Source organism: Anopheles moucheti, chromosome 3 (assembly GCF_943734755.1).
Source record: "Anopheles moucheti chromosome 3, idAnoMoucSN_F20_07, whole genome shotgun sequence".
NCBI lineage: Eukaryota > Metazoa > Arthropoda > Insecta > Diptera > Culicidae > Anopheles > Anopheles moucheti.
Window position 1 is genome coordinate 48,475,744 of NC_069141.1, and position 20,632 is coordinate 48,496,375.

At 38.5% G+C, this 20,632-nt stretch overlaps 1 protein-coding gene across 1 annotated transcript; it reads left to right on the plus strand.

Moving 5' to 3' along the window:
- Positions 1 to 10,600: 10,600 nt before the first annotated feature.
- LOC128305053 (uncharacterized) lies at positions 10,601 to 19,063 on the plus strand. Its single transcript, XM_053042338.1, has 2 exons — positions 10,601 to 10,727; positions 18,450 to 19,063. Exons 1-2 carry the CDS (start codon positions 10,601 to 10,603, stop codon positions 19,061 to 19,063), a joined length of 741 nt encoding a protein of 246 aa, XP_052898298.1.
- The last annotated feature ends 1,569 nt before the right edge of the window (positions 19,064 to 20,632 follow it).

Genomic DNA, 20,632 nt, shown 5'->3' on the forward strand with positions numbered 1-20,632 from the left:
TTCAGAACATTCGTTTCAGAGTCATCGCTTGTTTTTTCATATAACTTTTATGATTTGAGTAATCTAAAATTGAACATGACGGTATGAACTAATTTTTAAGCTGTACGAAAATTTTAGGATATTTGTTTACCCCTTAGCTTTTATCTATTTTCAATTATTGAATTCTCAATTTAATCTGTTTGTTTTGCTTTTATATGTTTTTTATGTAACTGTTGATATAAATAAAATTTTGATAAAACGCCCTTTTCACGCAAGTTTATGCTACAATCTCAATTTTCTCGTAGTCCCGACCCCAAAGAAAACATTGAAGGTCGAATGAACCAAAAGGATATCGAGACCCCAATGCTCCACATAATTATTTCACCGCCTGGACATAAATATAACCCAACTTGCAAAAATATCCCACTTCCAACTACACTTGAACCATTTACCAACAGAAACCAGTTGGGCGTTGGGTCACATCAATTTGACCAAGAAGGAATGCGAAAAAAGCAAAGTTCGTCGTCATCAAATTCGATGACGGCACAACTTTAGCTACCCCTCTTCGTGATGGAGTTTTCAAAAAAGGAAACAGCAGGTTAGGAGACTTATTTCTATTTCATACCACATAACGTCACCTCTGGATTAAGCAGGGAACGAGCGAGAATAGGGAAAAATAGAATAATAAAAAAAATCCTAGACAAGCTAATATGTATTCCGTAGGTGAGGGTGAGGTTTTATTGCTAGAAATAGACCCCACTAACGATGGAAGAGACGCCAAAAAAAGAAGGGACGAAAAGTGGCGGGAACCCGTCTATAAACGTTCATGATTTATGCTGGCTCGGTAACACCAGCACAAAACTTCGCTTGCGCTTCTTCGGCATTAACCTTCAAGATATCGGTACCCATGCCCTTTATGCTGGGGCAAGGCAAAGTTCGTGCCTTATGCCGCTACGAGCGCAAGCACGATAATTAAATCAGCCAACATGGATGTTAACTCCGTTACTCTCGGTGTGGCTCCCAAAAGCGGGAGCTCCCAAAACTTTTACCGCGCCGAGGGAAAAGCTGACAAATGAATCCACTCGGGTGTGATTTCCTGCTTGATTGCTTTACAATCAACTACCGATTGGTGCTACTACCATTAAAAAGGAACAAATCGTTTCAGGGTGTACGCATAAACATATTTTAAGTTCTCCGATTTTTCACTCCATGCGCGCCCTTTTGCGAACTCAATCGGAAAGGAATTGTCTGGTGCTGTCGGAATCAGTGCGATACGCCTCGATGCGGGACGCTCATTTGGACACGATAAAATGGTCTGAAATATGATTTATAGCACCATAATTTTCGGTAATAATTTGAAACGATTGCTGTGATTTCTGTAACGTTGCTTTGTGGCTTGCCCAGCGATACAGTTTTATGTATTTATTTTCCACATTTTATTATGGATTTAAAATCATTTTAAAAGTACTAAAAAGCAGAAATAAATAAAGCTAAAATTAAAATAGATTTATTATTGTAATCAAAACTAATAGTTATGCAGTATAGTTAACAAAACTAGGTTATTAAAATATTCATTATTCATGATCTCTTTTCTATTCGTTAAACCATTCACCAGTCATTTAACATTCGCTGAGCTCAATGACATCAACAGCGCTACTAGACTTTTGATACGCGTTGCGCTGCTTGGTCGGAACTTTCCAAAAGCAATCACACATTCGACTGATGAAGTGTTTAATTATCGACAAATTCTGATGCACACAATTAGGCACAAAGTTTACATAATCTACTCCTCACAACACCACACAGACCTGAAGATCGATCGAAATTGATTGAAACTTTTGCAGTACAGTTTCAACAAAGTTTTCTCCTCGAAGTTAAAGTACAGCAGGTGTGATTGGACTCATTCAATGTGCTCGACGAGTTGTTTCGTCTGGAACATGCGATCGTTTATTTAAATGGTTTGTGCTGGGGTCGCATTGAATTTCCCACATTTATCATTCTTATTGAAAACTTTTAGGGTTTGTTTGTTTAGGCAAAAGACCGTTTAAACAACTTCGTTTTAACAGTTGATTTGGTTATGTCGGACAGAATAACATGAAGTGATGTTTTTATATAAAATACAGAAAAAATGAAAAATCCTAAAATTTTATGTCGATATAGTGCACTCCCTACTTCACAAAAAAGCATGAATCAGTTCATCTAATTTCTAAAGAGCTATCATTAGCTTTACACCACCACAATCATACCCTTGAAATGCTTGATTATCTGACTTTTTTGCAATTACCAGGCTCATTTAAGCTGCAATAGGACCTTCGGGCAATTTTACATGATTATGCACGCTCTTCAAGGTTTAGCAGGGAACACCAGCAACGTCCTTGCGGAGATGCATTTATACTGCGATCCGCAGAACGGGTCGCAATGTCTGCGTGTTGCCAATGCTTGGTACCGGCTGATTCACCGATTAATATCGCCCGCAGTCGTCAACACTAACCATGAAAGCAACTTCCGTATCCGCATACTCCTTACCAACGTGCAGGGAGGGTAAAACATAAAATACAATGGCACGTTTCTGGTGGTTATCGATTTTCTCTCGCGTGCACTTGCGCAGCCAAATGCAAATGGGTACAATGCTTCGGGAGATGCAGTGAACCACCTTTGCGTGATCTTTTGACTTTTTTTGTGTTTACTCCTTCAGGCCTTACACGGGCAAGGTTAAGACGAGAATTAAGCAAGGAGCATGAGGAGTAATAACCGGGAGCAGGTATGGAAGCGAAGGAATTAATGGTGTGCACGTGCAATGAAACTAATCCAAAATGCTCACCTATACCTATGAGTCAAACACTACACCATCGATTATTTACAGGTATGACCGTTTTTCACTACTGGTGTGTAAGGTAGTTCTTTAAAGTACTGTTGAAGGGTGAATAGCTTAGCCGAACGCTTTGAAAATGTATAATTTTAAGACACATGTCAGCAACAATAAAATTCGTTTAGTAATCTCTAAAACAGGCAAATTGTAAAACAATTCAAGCTCCTTTTGATCTTTCCGGCGCTAGTTATCTCATATGCAATGTGGTTCTCTAGGATACCATTATTTGTGGTACTGATCAAACTGATAAAAAATCAACTGAAACAATGGAACTGATCAAAACTGGAGGAGCAGCACTAGAAAACGATAGTCGTCGAATTATTGCTGAGGTATGGGATAATTAATCGATGCCTTGGGATTGAAATCTTGATATCATCTACCCCATATACAAGAAGGGATAAAAGCAAAAGTGTACCAATTACAGGGTTATTCCGGTGTTGAATTCCACCTACAACATATTTTCCCTTATACTTCAATATCGTCCAACCGTTGAAAAGGTAGTTGGACACTATCAGAGTGGATTCCTAAACGGAAAATCAACCACTGATCAGATTTTCACCATGCGGCAGATCTTGAAGAAGATGGAGGAGCAGCAGCAACACTCCTTCCATCTCTTCATCGATTTCAAGGCCGCATACGACAGCTTAACCATAGGATAAAACTTTACGTAGCAATTAGCTCGTTTGGAGATCCGGTCAAACTTACCAGACAATGACCAACGTCACATGCCAGGTGATGGTGGATGGAAAACTCTCAGGGCCCATGGCTACCACTAAGAGTCTGCGCCAGCGAGACGGACTAGTTTGTCTACTCTTCAACCTAGCGCTAGAGAGGGCCATCCGCGACTCGGGAGAGGAAACTTCGAAGACCGTTTTCTATAAGTCAATTGAGATCCTGGCATACGCAGATGACATAGACATCTTTGGTGTACGGCTCTCCAACGTAACAGATGCTTACTTGAGCTGGCGACAGAAAACCTTGGGTTGGAGATTAACGAGGCAAAAACCAAGTTGATGGTGGTACCATCAGCGGCCCTGCTAAAAAATCCTAACTTACGCAGGGGTGATGTACAAATAGGTGGGCGCACTTTCGAAGTCGTCCAAAATTTCACCTATCTTATGTCAAAAGTCAGCACCGACAATCACATTGGTGTTGAAATCCGCGCTAGGGTGCTAGCTGCCAACCGATCTTTCTACAGTTTTAGAAAACTTCTCTACTCGAAATACCTGTCACTCTGAGCTGAGCTGAGCTGAGCTAAGCTCTAACCTCACCTCTGAGATATGGACTTTGTCCAAAACTAACGAAGCACTCCGGAAGGTTCCGGAGGGCTGGTCACGTCATGAAAATGACTCCGAACGATCCATCCCGTAAAGTGCTTTTAGATCGTCCACAGGCCCAAATTAAATTGAAGTGATGGCGTTGATGCGTCCGATTAAAAGGACAGGATAATGGATTGGCAGCCGGTTGCGTCTCTCTACCGAAAGCAATTTAGAGGACTATCACAGCAGGCCAAGATCGCGAAGTGGTTTTAGCGCCTGATAAGTAAACTAGTTATGATTCTGAATAGATAGACCACTTCACCATTACACTTTAATTCGTTTTGTTATTTCATTACATGGATGATATAACAAACATGCTAAACTACACTTTTATTTACGTTTCTACTATCTGTTCTCATGTGTTGAGCTTAAACAAACTTTGCCTATCAAACCAATAATACATGTACACGACATCTGCTATGCAGGGGAAAAAGTCCTTTTGTATTCTTAAACTTTCGCTATTATAAAAGTTTCGAGCGGATGTGCCAGTTTTCCGCAACCATTCAAATATCGCTTGGCATTCACTCGAACTGAAATACATCGCATCGGTATGGCTGCATCCATGATTAAAAATACACGAAACTAAACGATAAAAACTCCGGCAGCCACCATCCACGGCCAAGGTAAGCGCGATGGTCGTAAAAAGTTGAAACAAACAATTCTCTCCCTGCTTCCTTCGAAGGAATTTTTCCAAAGCTACCCCCAACTCACCGTGCACCGGGGTACGGAAATAACGGGCAAACTATTACGCCATGTCGGGGTATATGCCGACCAGCATACAGACGACATCCAAGACGACGACGTAATAGGTTAAATGTCTAGCGTACATTTGTTAACATCAATTTATGTCGCTTCGCCCGAAACAAGACAAACGCTGCGGGTATGTCCTGTCTATTGTTTCTAGCGTGCAGTAATGACGATCAGCGTCATTGAACATAAGGAATCTAACAGAGACCGCAACAAGCGGGTTGAATTCGTTGTTTTGTTGATGTTTTTAGGGCATACGTACCAGGTGACCTTGCTTCTATATTTAAATAATAAAACTATCACATTTTTGAAATCATTATCTTTAACTGCTTTTTTGTTTTTATTTAACTGCTTGCCTTTACCTCGAAAGAACGAAACAATCAAAAATATAGCTCAACTGATAAAAATGAACCTGAATAAACGCTTTTAACTTTCATCACATGTGAAACTAGTCTCGGCAGCGAAAAAGAAACACTTTAGCTAACGTATCCCATTTTTCACTCTACTTCATATTAGGGATAACTCCATCCATACGCGAATTGCGGTCAAGCCAACATGCATTTCGATCATGTTGGTGGTGAGAAAATAAACTGGGGTAAATCATCATTGCTTTTCCTTCCTAACTTACTTTTCCAACCCATCGTGTACCCAATTATTTTCCACTTTCGAAAACCAAACGCGGTACCAAACCATGGTGATGATTTATACATGGTGATGATTTATTACAAACCATCAAACTGTGACACAATTTCTACCTCCCGCTACTAAAGACTAAAAGAGCGATACAATGGATATTAGTTTGTTAGTTTCGCTTTGATCGTTAACGGTGCTCTGGGAGTAAATTAGTAAAAGAAACCAGCTGCAAGGTAAACCAACTCGTAAGTAGACTTAAGGTGTAACGATATTAGTTTTTTGATGTCCAAAGATATCCCAATAGACACCCATTACCACCATTGCGAGGCAGTTGTATTCTCAAAGTTTTTCGAAATAATTATAACACTTTATAATTATAAACACACTTATAACAATAATTCCATTTATATTTATCACCAAAAATAATTCTTTTTTGTAAGAAGTGTGACTTTTCCTTTCTTACCAAACAAACTGATTTAAGTTCGTTTCGAAGTATCAAGAGCAAAAACATTCAACGATAATAGCAAATAGCACAACGCTAGCGCAGAAATATTGTTGATTCATACGGTGGAATGTAACCATAAATGACGCGTGTAAATTCATCCACATTTCTATTCCTTTTTGCCAAAACATTCATCTTTGTCCGCATAGAGAACGTTAGCTAGCAACTTTTTTCAGCCAACACACACCCTTCCACCGAGAGCTATTAATTGCGTCACGTTCGGTTGCGAATCGCTTTCCTTTCCATATGTACATGTCTCCCACTGTCCACACTTTTTCCGCGTGCTTAATGCCTAATTAAAGTCCATTTGTAAGACCACATAGCAGAAGAACGGCCTCTTTTTGCTATATCTGCTTATTTCTTTCCCTTACTACAGACGTTTGTGAGCTGGTAGGTCTCTTCTCTGTATGAGTGTATAGAGACGCACGGCCGATCCTGTAAACCACAAACGTGCACACACAAACACATAAACCCACACGTAAACCAAAACGATAGGGCTTTCGAACTCACATCAACGCCGTTCGGACATTATGTGCCTAATCGTGTGTCTTGAGCCCCGTAACATTCCATGCTACCCCTTTTTTCTTTTCACCACCGAAAAATTCACCGGTCAGAGGGTTAGTTTTGGGCCTACCCAATGACTGGAACGCTCACACGGTCGGCATATAAGACACGCTCACTCCATCAACTACAGCCGTTGGATGGGAAAATATAGGTCTATCACGAGAGCGGTGAAGCGAGAAATATGAAGCCATCCTGCTGCTTGTGTTTGTAGTGGAACGAAGGCACAGGCCTGCCGATGTTAAATTGCTTTAAGCGAATCAACATGTCACGGGTAGTAGTACACCTGCTGCTTGACTTTCGGAACAGTTTTGCGATTCCGCTAATTTCGTCAACAGCTCTTGAAGGCGAAACGTACACCAAACAGCTTAGGACTTCTAGCAACACCATTGAAAATCAGACCTGTGTAAGACAGATTCATGAACAGCGTTTAATGTTAGACATAACCCTTGAAGGGAGTCCTTTGTCCAATTGTATATAATCCGGGTGAATGCCTATTGAAAATACTACATTTTAGGTCTAAACTTAGCAAACTTACTTGTAGACCTTTTATAAATCTCACAAAATAAACTTTAATAAACTTACCACCTAATGCAGTTGAAATAATAATGAAAATATTACGCCAAATTGATATTTCAACGATGGTTATTTTAAATGATACTCATAACTTTTGTTGTTAATGTAAATGGCTACTTGATTGATCTTGATTGTTGATACTTCCATTGATTAATAAGCACAATTGTAACATATCCGGACATCCAGTTAAAAGTGTTTTTAACCGATCTGACTGTTTCAGCTTGTTATTTCGTGTTATTATACTATACTTTAATTTATCAACACAACAAATATTCATAACTACAAAAAAAAACAGAATAAATACAACCTGTCAAACCACATCGCATCCAAGGGTTAAGTGAAAACCTTAGAACCCACACAGCGGGAAAGCAACAATGAAAGGGAAACGACATGGCACGATATAATTACATGATTGGCTTGTAACACCAGCCTTGCTACAGGATCAGCCGTACTTCAACATTGAAACAACTAACCCATACACACATACCACACTTTTCGCCCAGACGCCAGACGTAACCAAACAAGCGGAGACCCCAACATTAAGGCTTAAAATAGCCCTGCCTTGCAACAGGATAGATGAAAAAAAAACGATTCTACTAAGACCGCACACGCACACATACAAAACCAGTCACCATCGCTCACGTATTGTTACGAACACTATTGCCACGTGATGACCAACGTGTTTTTGTATGCCCGAAGACCCCACTTTTAGCTGAAGGTCTGGAACCGTTCAAAGTGTTTGGGGAAAACTTTTCCAACTTGCGGACCTGCGGAGAGGTAGAAAAACTAAATGGAACACGTAAAGCATTGTTTGGTAGAAACCCCCAGTTTAGTAGCCTTTGGACTCCACCGAGGTCTGGACTTTGGTCAGTTTTGTTGTGACCGTCAGGCGAGACGGTAATAAGTGACTCTAGAGTACAAAGACCTCCGACAACGTGAAGTTAAAAAGCACTCTAAGCAGTGATCGTATTCGGCAAAGTGTAATTTCAGTTAAACAGACCAGTGCGCATTAAATGACTCAACTGAATCGAATTCATCAGCTTCAAATAGAAAGAGTTTAGACAAAAGCGTTTCGTGTATTGTATACTAATAGTTTTTTACACTAGTGAACTGATTAGTGTGATCTTTAATTAAAGAGCTCAAAAAGAAACTTTTCTATGCAGTTGAACTTTTTCATCGATTCTTTGTCAAACACAAGTCAAACAAAAAGGTAATAGCTCCACGAAATCTGTGCAACTTACATTCACAACTACCCCAACTTCAAGCCTTTGGGAGGGACACTTAATGGGGTTGGGACACAATTTTCCAACGCGCGAAGTTTTCGCTTTGTAAAACGCCTTAGCTTTTAGCTGTAAGTTACATCCCTTTTTTGGGTCACCGATACCATTGTGTTGTGACCCAAATCCGAAATGGGGTCCAAAGTTTCCATTTGCATTGGATCCAACAAGAGCCTGTGTGGGGTTTTTTTTTTGTTTCACGTTCATTATTTTGGAGGCTGAATGGGAGTATGAACGGTTTTTTATTGTCCAAAAATTATACAGCACTACCGCGGTTAAACTGTGCAGCAGTCGGGAGGAAATATCCCAACCGCTTTTATCATCAGGTATATCTAAACTACAAATCCGTAAAGATAGTGAACGCAACACCGCAACGTTCCATCAGGTGTTGAAACAATGAGGGACCTCCCGAAGCTAGTACTGCGCCCCGCGAGTAGGTGGTAGGGCTAATTTATTGTTACAGAAGGTTGTGATTTAATTTGTGCCCCTTTACAGGGCAATATGTGGTTTGGCACTAAAAGTGTTCTGCATTATTTATATCTTCATGTTTAATTGAAATAGTGCGGAAATGTATGCGGTAACAGTGTGTTGATGATATGTTGCCTGAGTGAAAACTGGCGAAACTACACATCATGGTGAAAGCGGTGAATGTTTTAATCATTTCGATGTCATTAAGCAATTTAAAGTTAATTGTTTTTGTTGGTGTTTATTAACAAACTGCTCTTGTTGAAGTGATCGTTAAAAATGGAGGTACAATTTTTCTTTATATGAGCTCCATAATTCTTTCAGAAAATACTTTAATCTGGTTCAATTGATATTTTCTCTGTAATTTTTCATACTTTATGAAACGGAGATTTAGTTTTGTTTGTGGAACCTATTTGAATATAGTCCACCATTGATCGATTTAAAGATTTATAATTTAACACTCATAATAATAATCAGCGATACTTACACACTCCAATTCATACATTCATTTTTGGTTGGAAAATATAAAGATACTCGAAGCACCATTATTGTTATCTAATTCCTGAACGTTTCGTATTATTGCTAAATCCAATTTAAATTTTAGCACTAAAACCACTTGGCAAGTTCTTCATCATTCCGACGGGTGTATGCGATTTATTTTATCGAACAACACTTAAATATTCATTCTTTGGAAGCATGCCAACAAGTACCGTCCATTGATCTAACCGCTCAACGTTGATTGTAAAGCGAATTCACCATCAAGTTAATGTTACTTTAAGCAGCGGTGAAACGAAAAACACAAACGTAAAGTAACATTCAATTCCGATCAATCAACTACCTTACGAACTTTATCGTCACTCTTTGTGATCGTCTCGGGTTTCGTGGGTGGAACTATGCCGAGGGTATATTAGTGACTGTTCGCTCCACTTCCCTTACTTCACTGTCCCATATATACCCATTACAAACTTCGACTTCAACTGATACCGAATTTTCGCATGTGTCTTCCACAGAACTAACAGGAAAGGGAAAACTTTTCGGCCACGTGTTTCTCCATCATTCGGAAGATGTCCAGACAGATTGCGTTCCAGTAACAGAGTTAGAACCGTGAAACATCGTGAAGTGTGCCCATTAACGGAGCTGTCTCAAGATTCAAAACTCAACAAACAAAAGCATTTCCCAAGGAAGAGTTTCTTAACGGTTACTTAGTGGTGCCTGACCTTTAGTGGCATTTGTGCAGTGGCATCAATTAGACGTCTCGCAAAACTTTATCCCAAACAGAAATTGAAATCATTTACAAAACAAAATACACACAACCCATAAACTACAGTGCTTCCACCATTTTCGGATGCAACTTCACTACGCTGCAGCTGAGAAAATCAATCTACCAACTGCATCTCGCAAACATTCCCACCAGTTGGGGCCAGTGGGCCAGTAATTGAAGACAATTAGTTAAGTCAACGGCTTCGCAATCGCATTCGTTATCCGTTTGTCCGTTTGGTGAAAGTTGCTGAACAGGGACAAACTTTCACCCCAGCTATAGTGAAGTGCAATTTATCAGTGCTCCCTACCGACCCATATTCACGGGTGTGTGTACTTTTCGAGTGTGGTAAACGTGATAAAAGTTCCCTGTACTACGTGATAATCACGAAGCATAACGTTTTGCAACGACGCGATGGGTTGTGCAAGTAGTTCTCCGTTAATCAACGGTGGTGGTCCCGGTGGTGTCATCGAGACAGCCAAAGAAGCGGCCAGCAAAACCGCAAACGATGTGCTCCATGCCGGTGAAGCGGCGTTGAATGGTAAGAAAAGCTTAATCACTGCACTCGATGCAAGTTTGAATTGTGTTTCGTTCATTCTCATATTGGTAAGATGGGTTAATTGGTAAAGGTTTGGAAAAAGGCAAATCGCTTCTTAATTTATAAGTTAATGATTAAAGGAGAAGATAACAAAATATTGTTTGGGTTTACAAAATAGTTATAAATCTTTTTCTAAACTTGACGCTACCGTTACATTATGGGAATTTCATTCGTTTTCCTTTATAATGATTTAGACTCAACCTCTAAGGTAAGTGTACCAATAGAGGCGCTAGTACCAATAATGGCCGGAATCATACTCTAAGCTAGTTTTTTTGTATGCGTTTTGACGTTTTCATACTTATCCGCTTACAGCTCCTCAGACAAATGGCGAGCCATGTTAAGCCAAGGAAAAAGGATTAGAAAGTTTGTCAAACAAATGCAAAAACAAAACATTTTGCTTGTTGGTCTGAACCAGAATAGGCCGGGCTTACCGTATGCCAAAAATGTAAATAAACATTTTATTTATGAAAACAAAAAATAATATTGATTGAAACAGATGTTTTAATATAATTCATAATCAGACTTATAATTTGTTTTAAATTGACTTTGATTTGATTTAAAGTTGACTTTCTAAGCCTTCATCGATTTTTCTCTAATTGTGGTTCCGCAAGAATGATTCCTTATGTCATTCTGTATGTCAAAATGCTATATCCTTTACGAATCTGTTCAGAATGATACAGCCCGGTACCTGGATTATCTCAGATTTAGGCTGAAAGCTTAAGCTTTCTAACTTATGGTATGATCTGCCCCAATGATGGTAGGGGAATAAAATATCATCCCTACGACAAATTAAGCTCCACGAAGTTTGGTATAGTAATACGAAATGTTCTCTGATCCTTCACGAATCATTTGTATTGAAATAGCTCAAAAATTCAACTTTTTTAAATAGGCTGCAATATTATGCAAAATTTATTTTTCATTATCTTTTTCTTAAGGCTATAAATGGCAGGAAAATCATTAAAATCATATAAAGTCTTCACTAATATTCCAAACGGCAATTGTTGATTTTAGCAAATGTGCAGTCTTTGAATATAATTTAATCATTTTTTTGTTGATGTTGGCTATTGTGCCACTATAGGAACCAAAGTGTCATTACCTCATTGCTAAGGGAAAATTGTTGGTGATAAAGAGAAGAACGAAAAATAACACCATTCTAGTTATACAGCATTATAATAGGAACTATTCCATCATTATAGTTGCAATAGAAGGTTTACTAAAAGTTTTTTTTTTATGTTTCTCTATTTCGTGGCGATTATCGTTGTTTTCTAAGAGAAAAACGTAATTTCTATCATATTTATTTGAAACATACAATTTGTCTTCTTCGAAACTCCTGCAACAAGTTCCGATCGTTTGTATGCTTGTTGGTACAATTACTCTACAAAATTTTTATATTTAACCTAAGATTGGGTAAATGATAATTTAACGAGGTCTATGATAACACATAAACGGGGTGGAGAAAGAAGAAGGAACTAAACACGTGACACCTTAATTTGGCGGCATGTTAAGATCAGTTGAGTTCAAATCAAAATTAATTATGATCATAAACGAAAAAAAAACAATCTCAGCGAGCAAGCTCGATTACCACCAAGCCGAAATATTCATCCACCGAAAATTAATTTCTCACATTAATTCGAGCCGTTCCGAAACCTTTTCGTCTCCAGCCAATTGAAATGAAACGGACACTATTAGATTTTCACAATGTTTCAATCGATGCAAGCCCAAGCCCAGTACACCCAATACATACATAATATAAAGAGAACATAATTCGATTAAGTTATTAACAACTCAACTAAGTTAAGTCAATTAACATTCAAGTTAAGTAACAATTGCGAAATATTATTATTTATTGTTTGAATTTCATGGTCTTAGTCGTTAAAAATATACATTACACATACACAATATACAATACATTACAGATAGAACAGTAAAAGCAGTATAAACTTGAGAGTATTGCAACTATTCAATTATTTTTGTATTGTCGTATTTTCGAATGTTCGTAATATCTCCAACCTACTTTTGTAACCAAATTCATATGTATTTTCATAAAATCTGTTTTTTTTAAATAGAAATGTATTTCCTTTTGTTGATTTTCCGATGCTAGATATATTGATACCATGATCATGCAGGTCGTGATGAAGTATCTAACATTTGCGACAAGATCCCTATGTAAAGCGACTCTTTACTACATGAGTTATACAGCTTTAGAATTACATGCAGCAAGCAAAAGAGCATCTTTCATTATCATGTGAATGTTTGGATTGACTATGTTCAAAAACCGTAAATTGAGCATAGATTTGATGTTAGATTTTTACAAGAGATATTACCCTCCCCATCGTATGTTTTTGGCAGTATATCGATGCTCTCTAAATTGATGCACATTATTGCTCAAAATTGGTTAGATCTCGAAGTTGGAGTAGATATTTAAATCATGCCATATTCGTTACTATACAGCATGCATGATGCGTATCGTTTCGAATAAGTTTTCTGTTTTTACTACTTCTGAACTACTACTGAAATACTGCAAAATCATTCGTTTTCTGACAATTATTACGCATTACCAAAATACTGAAGAATTTCTACAACATCCTACTGTAACGCTTTCCGATAAAATTTGCTTTGGCTTCGATAGACTATTCAAACAATATATCCTTCTCGAGGCCATCTGACAGCAGAATACACACGATTTACTTTTCAATCATTCCTGCAGCGTGTTGACTGACATGGCTATTTATACCCGCCCGAGTGATCAACAAACCCCGAGAAGGGGATGGAGCGGACGATGGCGCTAGTATCCATTGTTAGCTCAGCCACCCAATTTAACAATCCAGCACCAGTAATGGGGGCCTGCTGTAATCGCAAATTCCATACCACACACCCGAATAGACGCATCATTACGAGCAATAAACTCTATTACGCTGGCGGACACCAGGCGTCTCCATTTCATTGGCATCCATGAAGCACCGGGCGGCTCCATCGTACCGATCGATAGCAATTTTTCAAGACCTCTACTATGAAGGGGCTACAATTCGGTTGCTAAAATGGATTGATTAGACTGTGGTTGATTGGCCCGGTGGGATTGAGCTTAAACATCCTTTTCTGATCATCTTTACCAAATATCGACATCAACATGTGTTTGTTGTGTTTGCAGTTGCTAAAGCTCTCTACAACTTCTACAACCGTACAATATGGGCACTATTCCTGCACCAACATTCTCGAACCTCAACAAAAGGTCAATGGTTTGTGGGAAGCTCACAAATCCACTCAAGTGAATCCTGCCAAATCAACAATTTTCGTATGGTGCCTGTACTAAACTCATCATAAAGCGTTTTCTAGCGTGTCCCAAGTGGTGATTGGACAGAGTAAGGAAGCTTTCGTGCTCCTGCTTTTTTCCATTCACCGAGGTGACGCTTATTTCCCATCTTTCTATGGTTCAGTCTTGCTTACAGTTCCATTTTGGGTACCGCCAAAAGCGAACCATCAATCTAAGCATTGATGCATATCTTAATTTTATTCATGGCTTGATTTGTACACGCTACCCGCTATCGTTTCAGGTACGGAGCAACATTTCACAGTTTCACGTTTGATTTTATATATTTTGGGTTTGCTGCAACTTGACGACCACGAACGAATCACCTCAACTGTCACGATAAGGAGTTGCACACAAGGGCTATAATTAGCACTTAGCTCAGTCAGTTACTTTTAAGGGTAATACTTTAGATTTATTTTATCAGTTTAGATTCATGTTTGCATGGGCCTGAATCAGCAGAAGAGATAATTCTTTAAAAGATTGATTTATGCTTCTACTAAACTAGTTTCTTTGCAGTTTGTTTAAATGAAGGGAGGTATATTTCAAGATAATCACCACTCCGAATGAATTAGATACTTTTTAGTTCGTCAGTTACTTCTTAAATTCTTAAATAAATAAACTCATCAGCTGATGTCGCGAGACTTATAAATAGTACCACTCAACTTAAGTTGCAAGACGCAATAATTCATTGCCCTTTTAACAACAATGGTCAGGTTTTACCCAGACCAACTAATGGTTTACTGCCGTTACCAACATTAACAACAAATCAAAACAAAACCTCGATTAACGAGTGTTGTGTTAGGAGAAATGGCACTCTATGAAGCTACTATTTGTAACTTGTTTTCCTTCCTCGAAATCAAATAAAAACTCAAAGCTCCCCTATGACATTTGCAGTGCCTTTGAAGTGGCTCTATTCGGTTTCGGTTTCTTTAAATAATGTCCCGAAATATAAAGCATAAAAGTCGCTGCAAGGCAAATGGTATCAAATTTCCTTCACACGCACACACACATACACTTATACGCGTGGTAGTCGCTTCACATTTCATGCTTTTTCTTAAACCTTGACAAAGACGAGAAATCATGAATAATTAATGAGCTTCCTCCAATATTGGTTGTTGTTTCCGTTTGGTTTTTGTTGTGGGATTTTTTGTCTTCCTTTGAAATTGTTCGAATTTTTCTCTTCTCTAGCGTTTTCTTTTTGTGTGTGTTTGTGTGTGCTTTTTCTGACCTACGTTTTTATTTTGCTTTCCTTTACCGATGACACTTTTGCTCCAGCCGTTTACCGTGGCTCGTTTACCAATTTCCTTCCGGTTGTTTTTTTTGTTTCATTTTCATTGTTACCAGAAAAGGCAGAATCGATTTCACGTGTTTCGTTTGTTGACTCTTTTCTGTTTGATGAATCTCTGTTTTCTGCCGTCCAGTCCGTTCGTTGTTATATGTGTGCGTTTTGTTTGTTTGTTCATTTTTTTTGTTTTTGTTTACCGTGGTTGTTTTCTACTGCCAACTTAATCCACTTATTTGTCATAGATTAGCTAATAGGTTTAAACTATTCAGCTTAAAGTTCAAGGACAAGACTCCGTTTTGTATTTGGAAAGTTGAATGTCATTGGATTAGACATTTTCAAAATAAAGTTACTTAATTCTTGACCTATTGCTTCAATACTTTTGTTTCGTGTTTCGTCATTTATTGGAAATTACACGCAGTATACCTTAATAACCTTAAAATTTTATTCAAACAAAAATGTATCTTAATTTCGTCACATTTTGTTATGCTTGAGTATTTACTGTTTTATTTTATTCAAAATGATTTTTACTTTCTTTAAAGAATCTTAAAAATTACTTGCCCGCTGGTTTATCATTCTTTCATCATTGGCCTTACCCTGTCTTGTCCCTGAAAATTTACCCCTTAGTTCCTAATTCTACAATACCTCGGCAAACAATAAATAAACAATGAGCTAACGAAATACAGCAAGTTCACCACATTTCCACGAGCAACCTACGAAAAAAAGGATAAGGCGTGGAAAAAACAGATAAACCAGTGCATAATGGAATTATCGCACGGGTGTGTCCCACGAGACAAGGACGGTAATTGAATTTGTGTGCCCTTGCTGAGCCTTGAGCTGTTTGAAATATGCAAGACGTTACTTTCAACACTTTGCTAATGATCGACGCACGAAGGAGAAAACTCCGAAGTGGTAATAAAATTTCACCAAGAAAATCTCTTACCAGTTCCGGACCCAGTCATGAATAGATTGCGGTGTTGAGATAACATTGTGGAGAACGCCACGGCAAAAGCCTTTTCTTTCTTGGTGGAACAAATTCATCTGATGCCTCGAAATGCTTGCCTTAGTTTCTAAACCCTTAAAAGAAATGACCGTACTTTCCCGTGGCACATTTCACTGTCCTAACCCATTAATAGGTATTGATCGTGGAACCCAAAATCCAGACGTCGTTGCTTTTTTTCTCGATGGTGATTCGCTTCCACAGCACCCAAGTGGCCATCGATTCTTAACTCATTTTCTTCCACTTTGCTCTTGGTCCGTTTTGGAACAACAAAAAACGCAATTACCCAACCGCAGAGCCTAAAAGTACACCTGGGACACGTGTTTCTTATGCATGTTTTAGGTACGCTGTGTCCGATGATTACGCTGTCTGTCGATGACCTTTAGGGCGTTCGGGTGTTGATGAATATCCTTGCCACAGGTCAAGGCAGTTCAACGTTCTTCAGTAATCCTAAAAAAGGACCTCTAGAACCTGTGTGCTATATTTTCATGCTTCAGTTGGAAATAAGCCCTGATGTACACGTTTCACTGTTAATCATTGATTTTTGACAGCGCCTAATGACAGTGACAAATAAAATATGACACTATGAACGCACAATTGTGGCTTCGTTCATGACGTCATAGCAATAGTTTAATAAACAAAACCTACTATAGTCATCGCGTTACCATAGAGATAAAAATTTAATCATTAATCAACCTAATTTATAATTCAAGTTGTAAAACTTAGAAAATAACTATTAGAATATAGTTTCTATTGAAATAGTTGAGCCGTAACGAGGTTAAAATCGCAACAGTGTTGCTTGATCTACGATGTTGACAATTAATTTACTGCACCATGCCCTTTAAACCATCTTTTCAGTCGCCACACAAACCAAGACCAAGGGTCATCAACGTTTTAATGAGCAAAAACTCAACCTAATGAAAGCACCATCGCGATTGAAGGAAAATTCAGATTTCGTCTTCGTAATGATACATCGAAAAAAATAAAATAAAAAAAAACTATCATTTGAATAGATTCACTTTGCATGGGATGAAATCAGATATAAAAATTGAATTTAGTTTTGCGGACTTGTTTCGACTCACAAATTGTGATTAATGGAGGAACTAGGTCAAATTTTAATATTAATTTTACACTATAAATATTGAACAAATCATATGCTTTAACCAAGAGTAATTCTTTTACAATTTGTAAATTTGTAGTATAATAAAATTTAATTTACAATTGCATCAAATATCAATATAATTACATTTAAATTCTTGTTGGTAAGTAGGCGAACAAAAGCTTTAAACAGCTTGTCATAATGCAACCTCGTTGCTCAGCGCACCACTATAATGTAACCGCTTTCAACCTCATGCTTGAAACAACCGCAAATCGTCTGACCGAATAGCAACCCAAAGACCGGCGTTTACCAGTGCTTTAGCATACCGCTGTGGCTTTTACGAAACTGGTTGCTTTTGTGAATTTGTGAGAAAAAAAACCCGCAACTCGCTTGAAGGTCGAAGAATCGCATACAAAGGTAATGGTGCAGCATGAAAATGAGAATAGAGAAGCTTTTTTCCTGCTTCATTTTCACCTATGCGCCACAAAAAAACACCCTCGTTTTCAAGCTGGTTGAATGTTAATTAATGTAATACACGTCTTCATTCCCATTTGAAAAGACTCTCCAGAGATCCTGCCAAGGACCAACGTAACGATACTCTCTTTGATATTTTGTATTTTTTTCCATACATGCCTAGGGGTTCTTTCTGTTGCGTACATTGTGGTATTGAAAAAGCAAAAAAAAACAGCATAGATTTATGCATATCCTTTCACTTCAGCATGTGTTGCACATTCGCCTGCTGGATGACGAGCGTAAGCGGACAGGTTACTTATTTATGGTATCCGGTTCTAGGTTGCCATTTAGCCGTAGCGGAGCGTTTGTGAATGTGCTTGATTCAGCAGTATGTGGTTTAGCATATGAACACGGATCTAATTTCTATTTTCAATTACAAGAAACACTAACTGTTCAAAACGCCTCCAGATATGGAACAAACTTCTCTTCTCTAATAAGTCCGCATGTCTTTGTTTTATTCTCAGATGTCGGTGAACACGTGAAGGAAGCGGTCCATAACGTTACGCACGAACTGGAGAACGTGCTCGGTGGCAAAAAGGACAAATCCGATCACGTTAACGAAGACGACCAGCCCGCAGCGAACGGGCACGATGATGCGGACAATCCGGACTATCAGATCATCCGTCTGAAGGGCTCCAAACAGAACAGTGTGGAGGAGACGGAGAAGATGGAAAACATGAAAAATGATCTGCTCACCAAGGCGCAAAGCTTCGGCGACGACACGGACCGGATGGCGGACGATCTGATGAAGGAAACCGAGGATCTGATGCGGGACGCCGAGACCGGCATCGCTCACCACGAGATGACAACACGCATCACCTCCTCCGAGGACGGTACGATCGAGATCCTTAACCTGGAAGGTAATGCGCCCAAGTCTCCGAACCATTCGATTGACAGTTTAAAAACTACTTCACCAGAGCCCGAGATCGAACGGATACTGGCCGGTGCTGGGGCGGACGATGGTGCCACACCCGACTCTCCCAAGGCAACGCTCAACACACTGTCTGTTCCCGCCGTCAAGGACAGCGGGATGCCGATGGACTCGATGCCACAAACTACGGACAAGCCGGACGTGTGAGTACGGTAGTGCCATCGCATCGGTTAGCAACGCCCTCATACACAACCACCATTCGCCATGTCCTTTCATCGACACGCTACACTCCTCTATCACAATTTTGTACATCACCCTAAACTTGAACATCACACAACGTCAAACCATCCTCTCTCATCTCATCACACAGCAATTTTTTTATCAACCATGAACCATGATGTACATTTTAAGAACTTTATCTGATATAATTGGAGCATTTGTGAGTTTGTAATTTCAGTTCTTTAGGTGTACACGATGTACCGGAACATTCGCAACCAAACCCATCCATATCGATGTAAAATTGCATTAATTTTTTATACTATCACCCATTGTCATTGTCAGACAACAAATTTTTTGCCACTCGTATTGTAAATAATCTTTATCGATGTAAGTAATTGTAAAAAGAATATGTTTGAAAATAAATGTACCATTACTATACAGTTAAATATCTTGCCTGTGTTCATGATGTGCATTTTTGTGTGAATGTGACAAAGATGACTTTCAAGTTGGCAAGTCTTAAAATTTGTTTTTATTTCCCACTCGGATAGTTCTTAATTTGGTTTATATATATAATAGGGCTCATTGGAATATTAGTATGTATAGTCAACCCGCTTAAAACGTGTATAATCCGTTCCGATATTTTAATAGTTATACGAAAAATTTGTTATGCAGGAGGGGCATACAATTTATAAAAAAGGTGAAATAATTTGTTACATAGCGAAATAATTCAAAGTGCATGTAACTTATTTTAATTTAATTTCATTTAACTTATGAAAACATAATCTCTTAATTTATTCTTTAGTTGCTCGTTTTTTGGGGTAATAACATATGAAAACAAACTCTCATGTTTCAATATATTTAAAATGTCTTCGGACAGTTTAATACAGTTTTTCTTGGCATTAGTGACTCCTCAAGTTTTTCGAAAGATTCGAGGTGCTCCGCTAGAAGTTGTCCGATATTATTGTTTCCAGTTGCCAATCTTGAAATAGTGACCTACGTTGCTACTGTATTAACTATTGGATCTCTCATGTCGTTGATCTGTGCAGATTCTGAAAATTTCATATCAGGCCAACGCTTCTTCACTGTGTTGGCTTTGATACCGAGCGGCAAAAAAGAGCTAAAGGAAATTCCTATATTTATTCACAGATATTTGCGTATCATTTAAAATGGCTAGTTTTGCTGATTTGTTTTAAAGTACTGTTTTTGAAGGAATAAAAGTTTTCTTTTAGATAAGCTAAGGTTCTATTGTTTTCTTTTATTTTAAATTAAATCTTATTAGGCGGCCCGGTGGCATGCTGGTGCGGAGCCGGTCTTCATACGAACGGACCGGACCAAAATCCCATCCGAACCAAACCCCCGTGGCAAGGACTGATTTTCCGGCTACGTGTTAAAATTATTCGATACGGCCAGGCCGTTGTAACAAGACAACAAAAAAAAATCCTATTAATGTTCCAGTAATCCTTATTTTTACATATTTAACCTAGTCTTAAACACACTACATATTAAAGGTCGGAATCGAATCAGCAACAATCTCTCGCGAAATTATATTTAAACGCT

Bases quoted from the DNA above. Each gene is read 5' to 3' on its own strand.
- LOC128305053 (XM_053042338.1), top strand. From the start codon at position 10,601: ATGGGTTGTGCAAGTAGTTCTCCGTTAATCAACGGTGGTGGTCCCGGT. The intron at 10,728-18,449 runs GTAAGAAAAGCT...TTTTATTCTCAG, and splicing joins CGGTGAAGCGGCGTTGAATG to ATGTCGGTGAACACGTGAAG.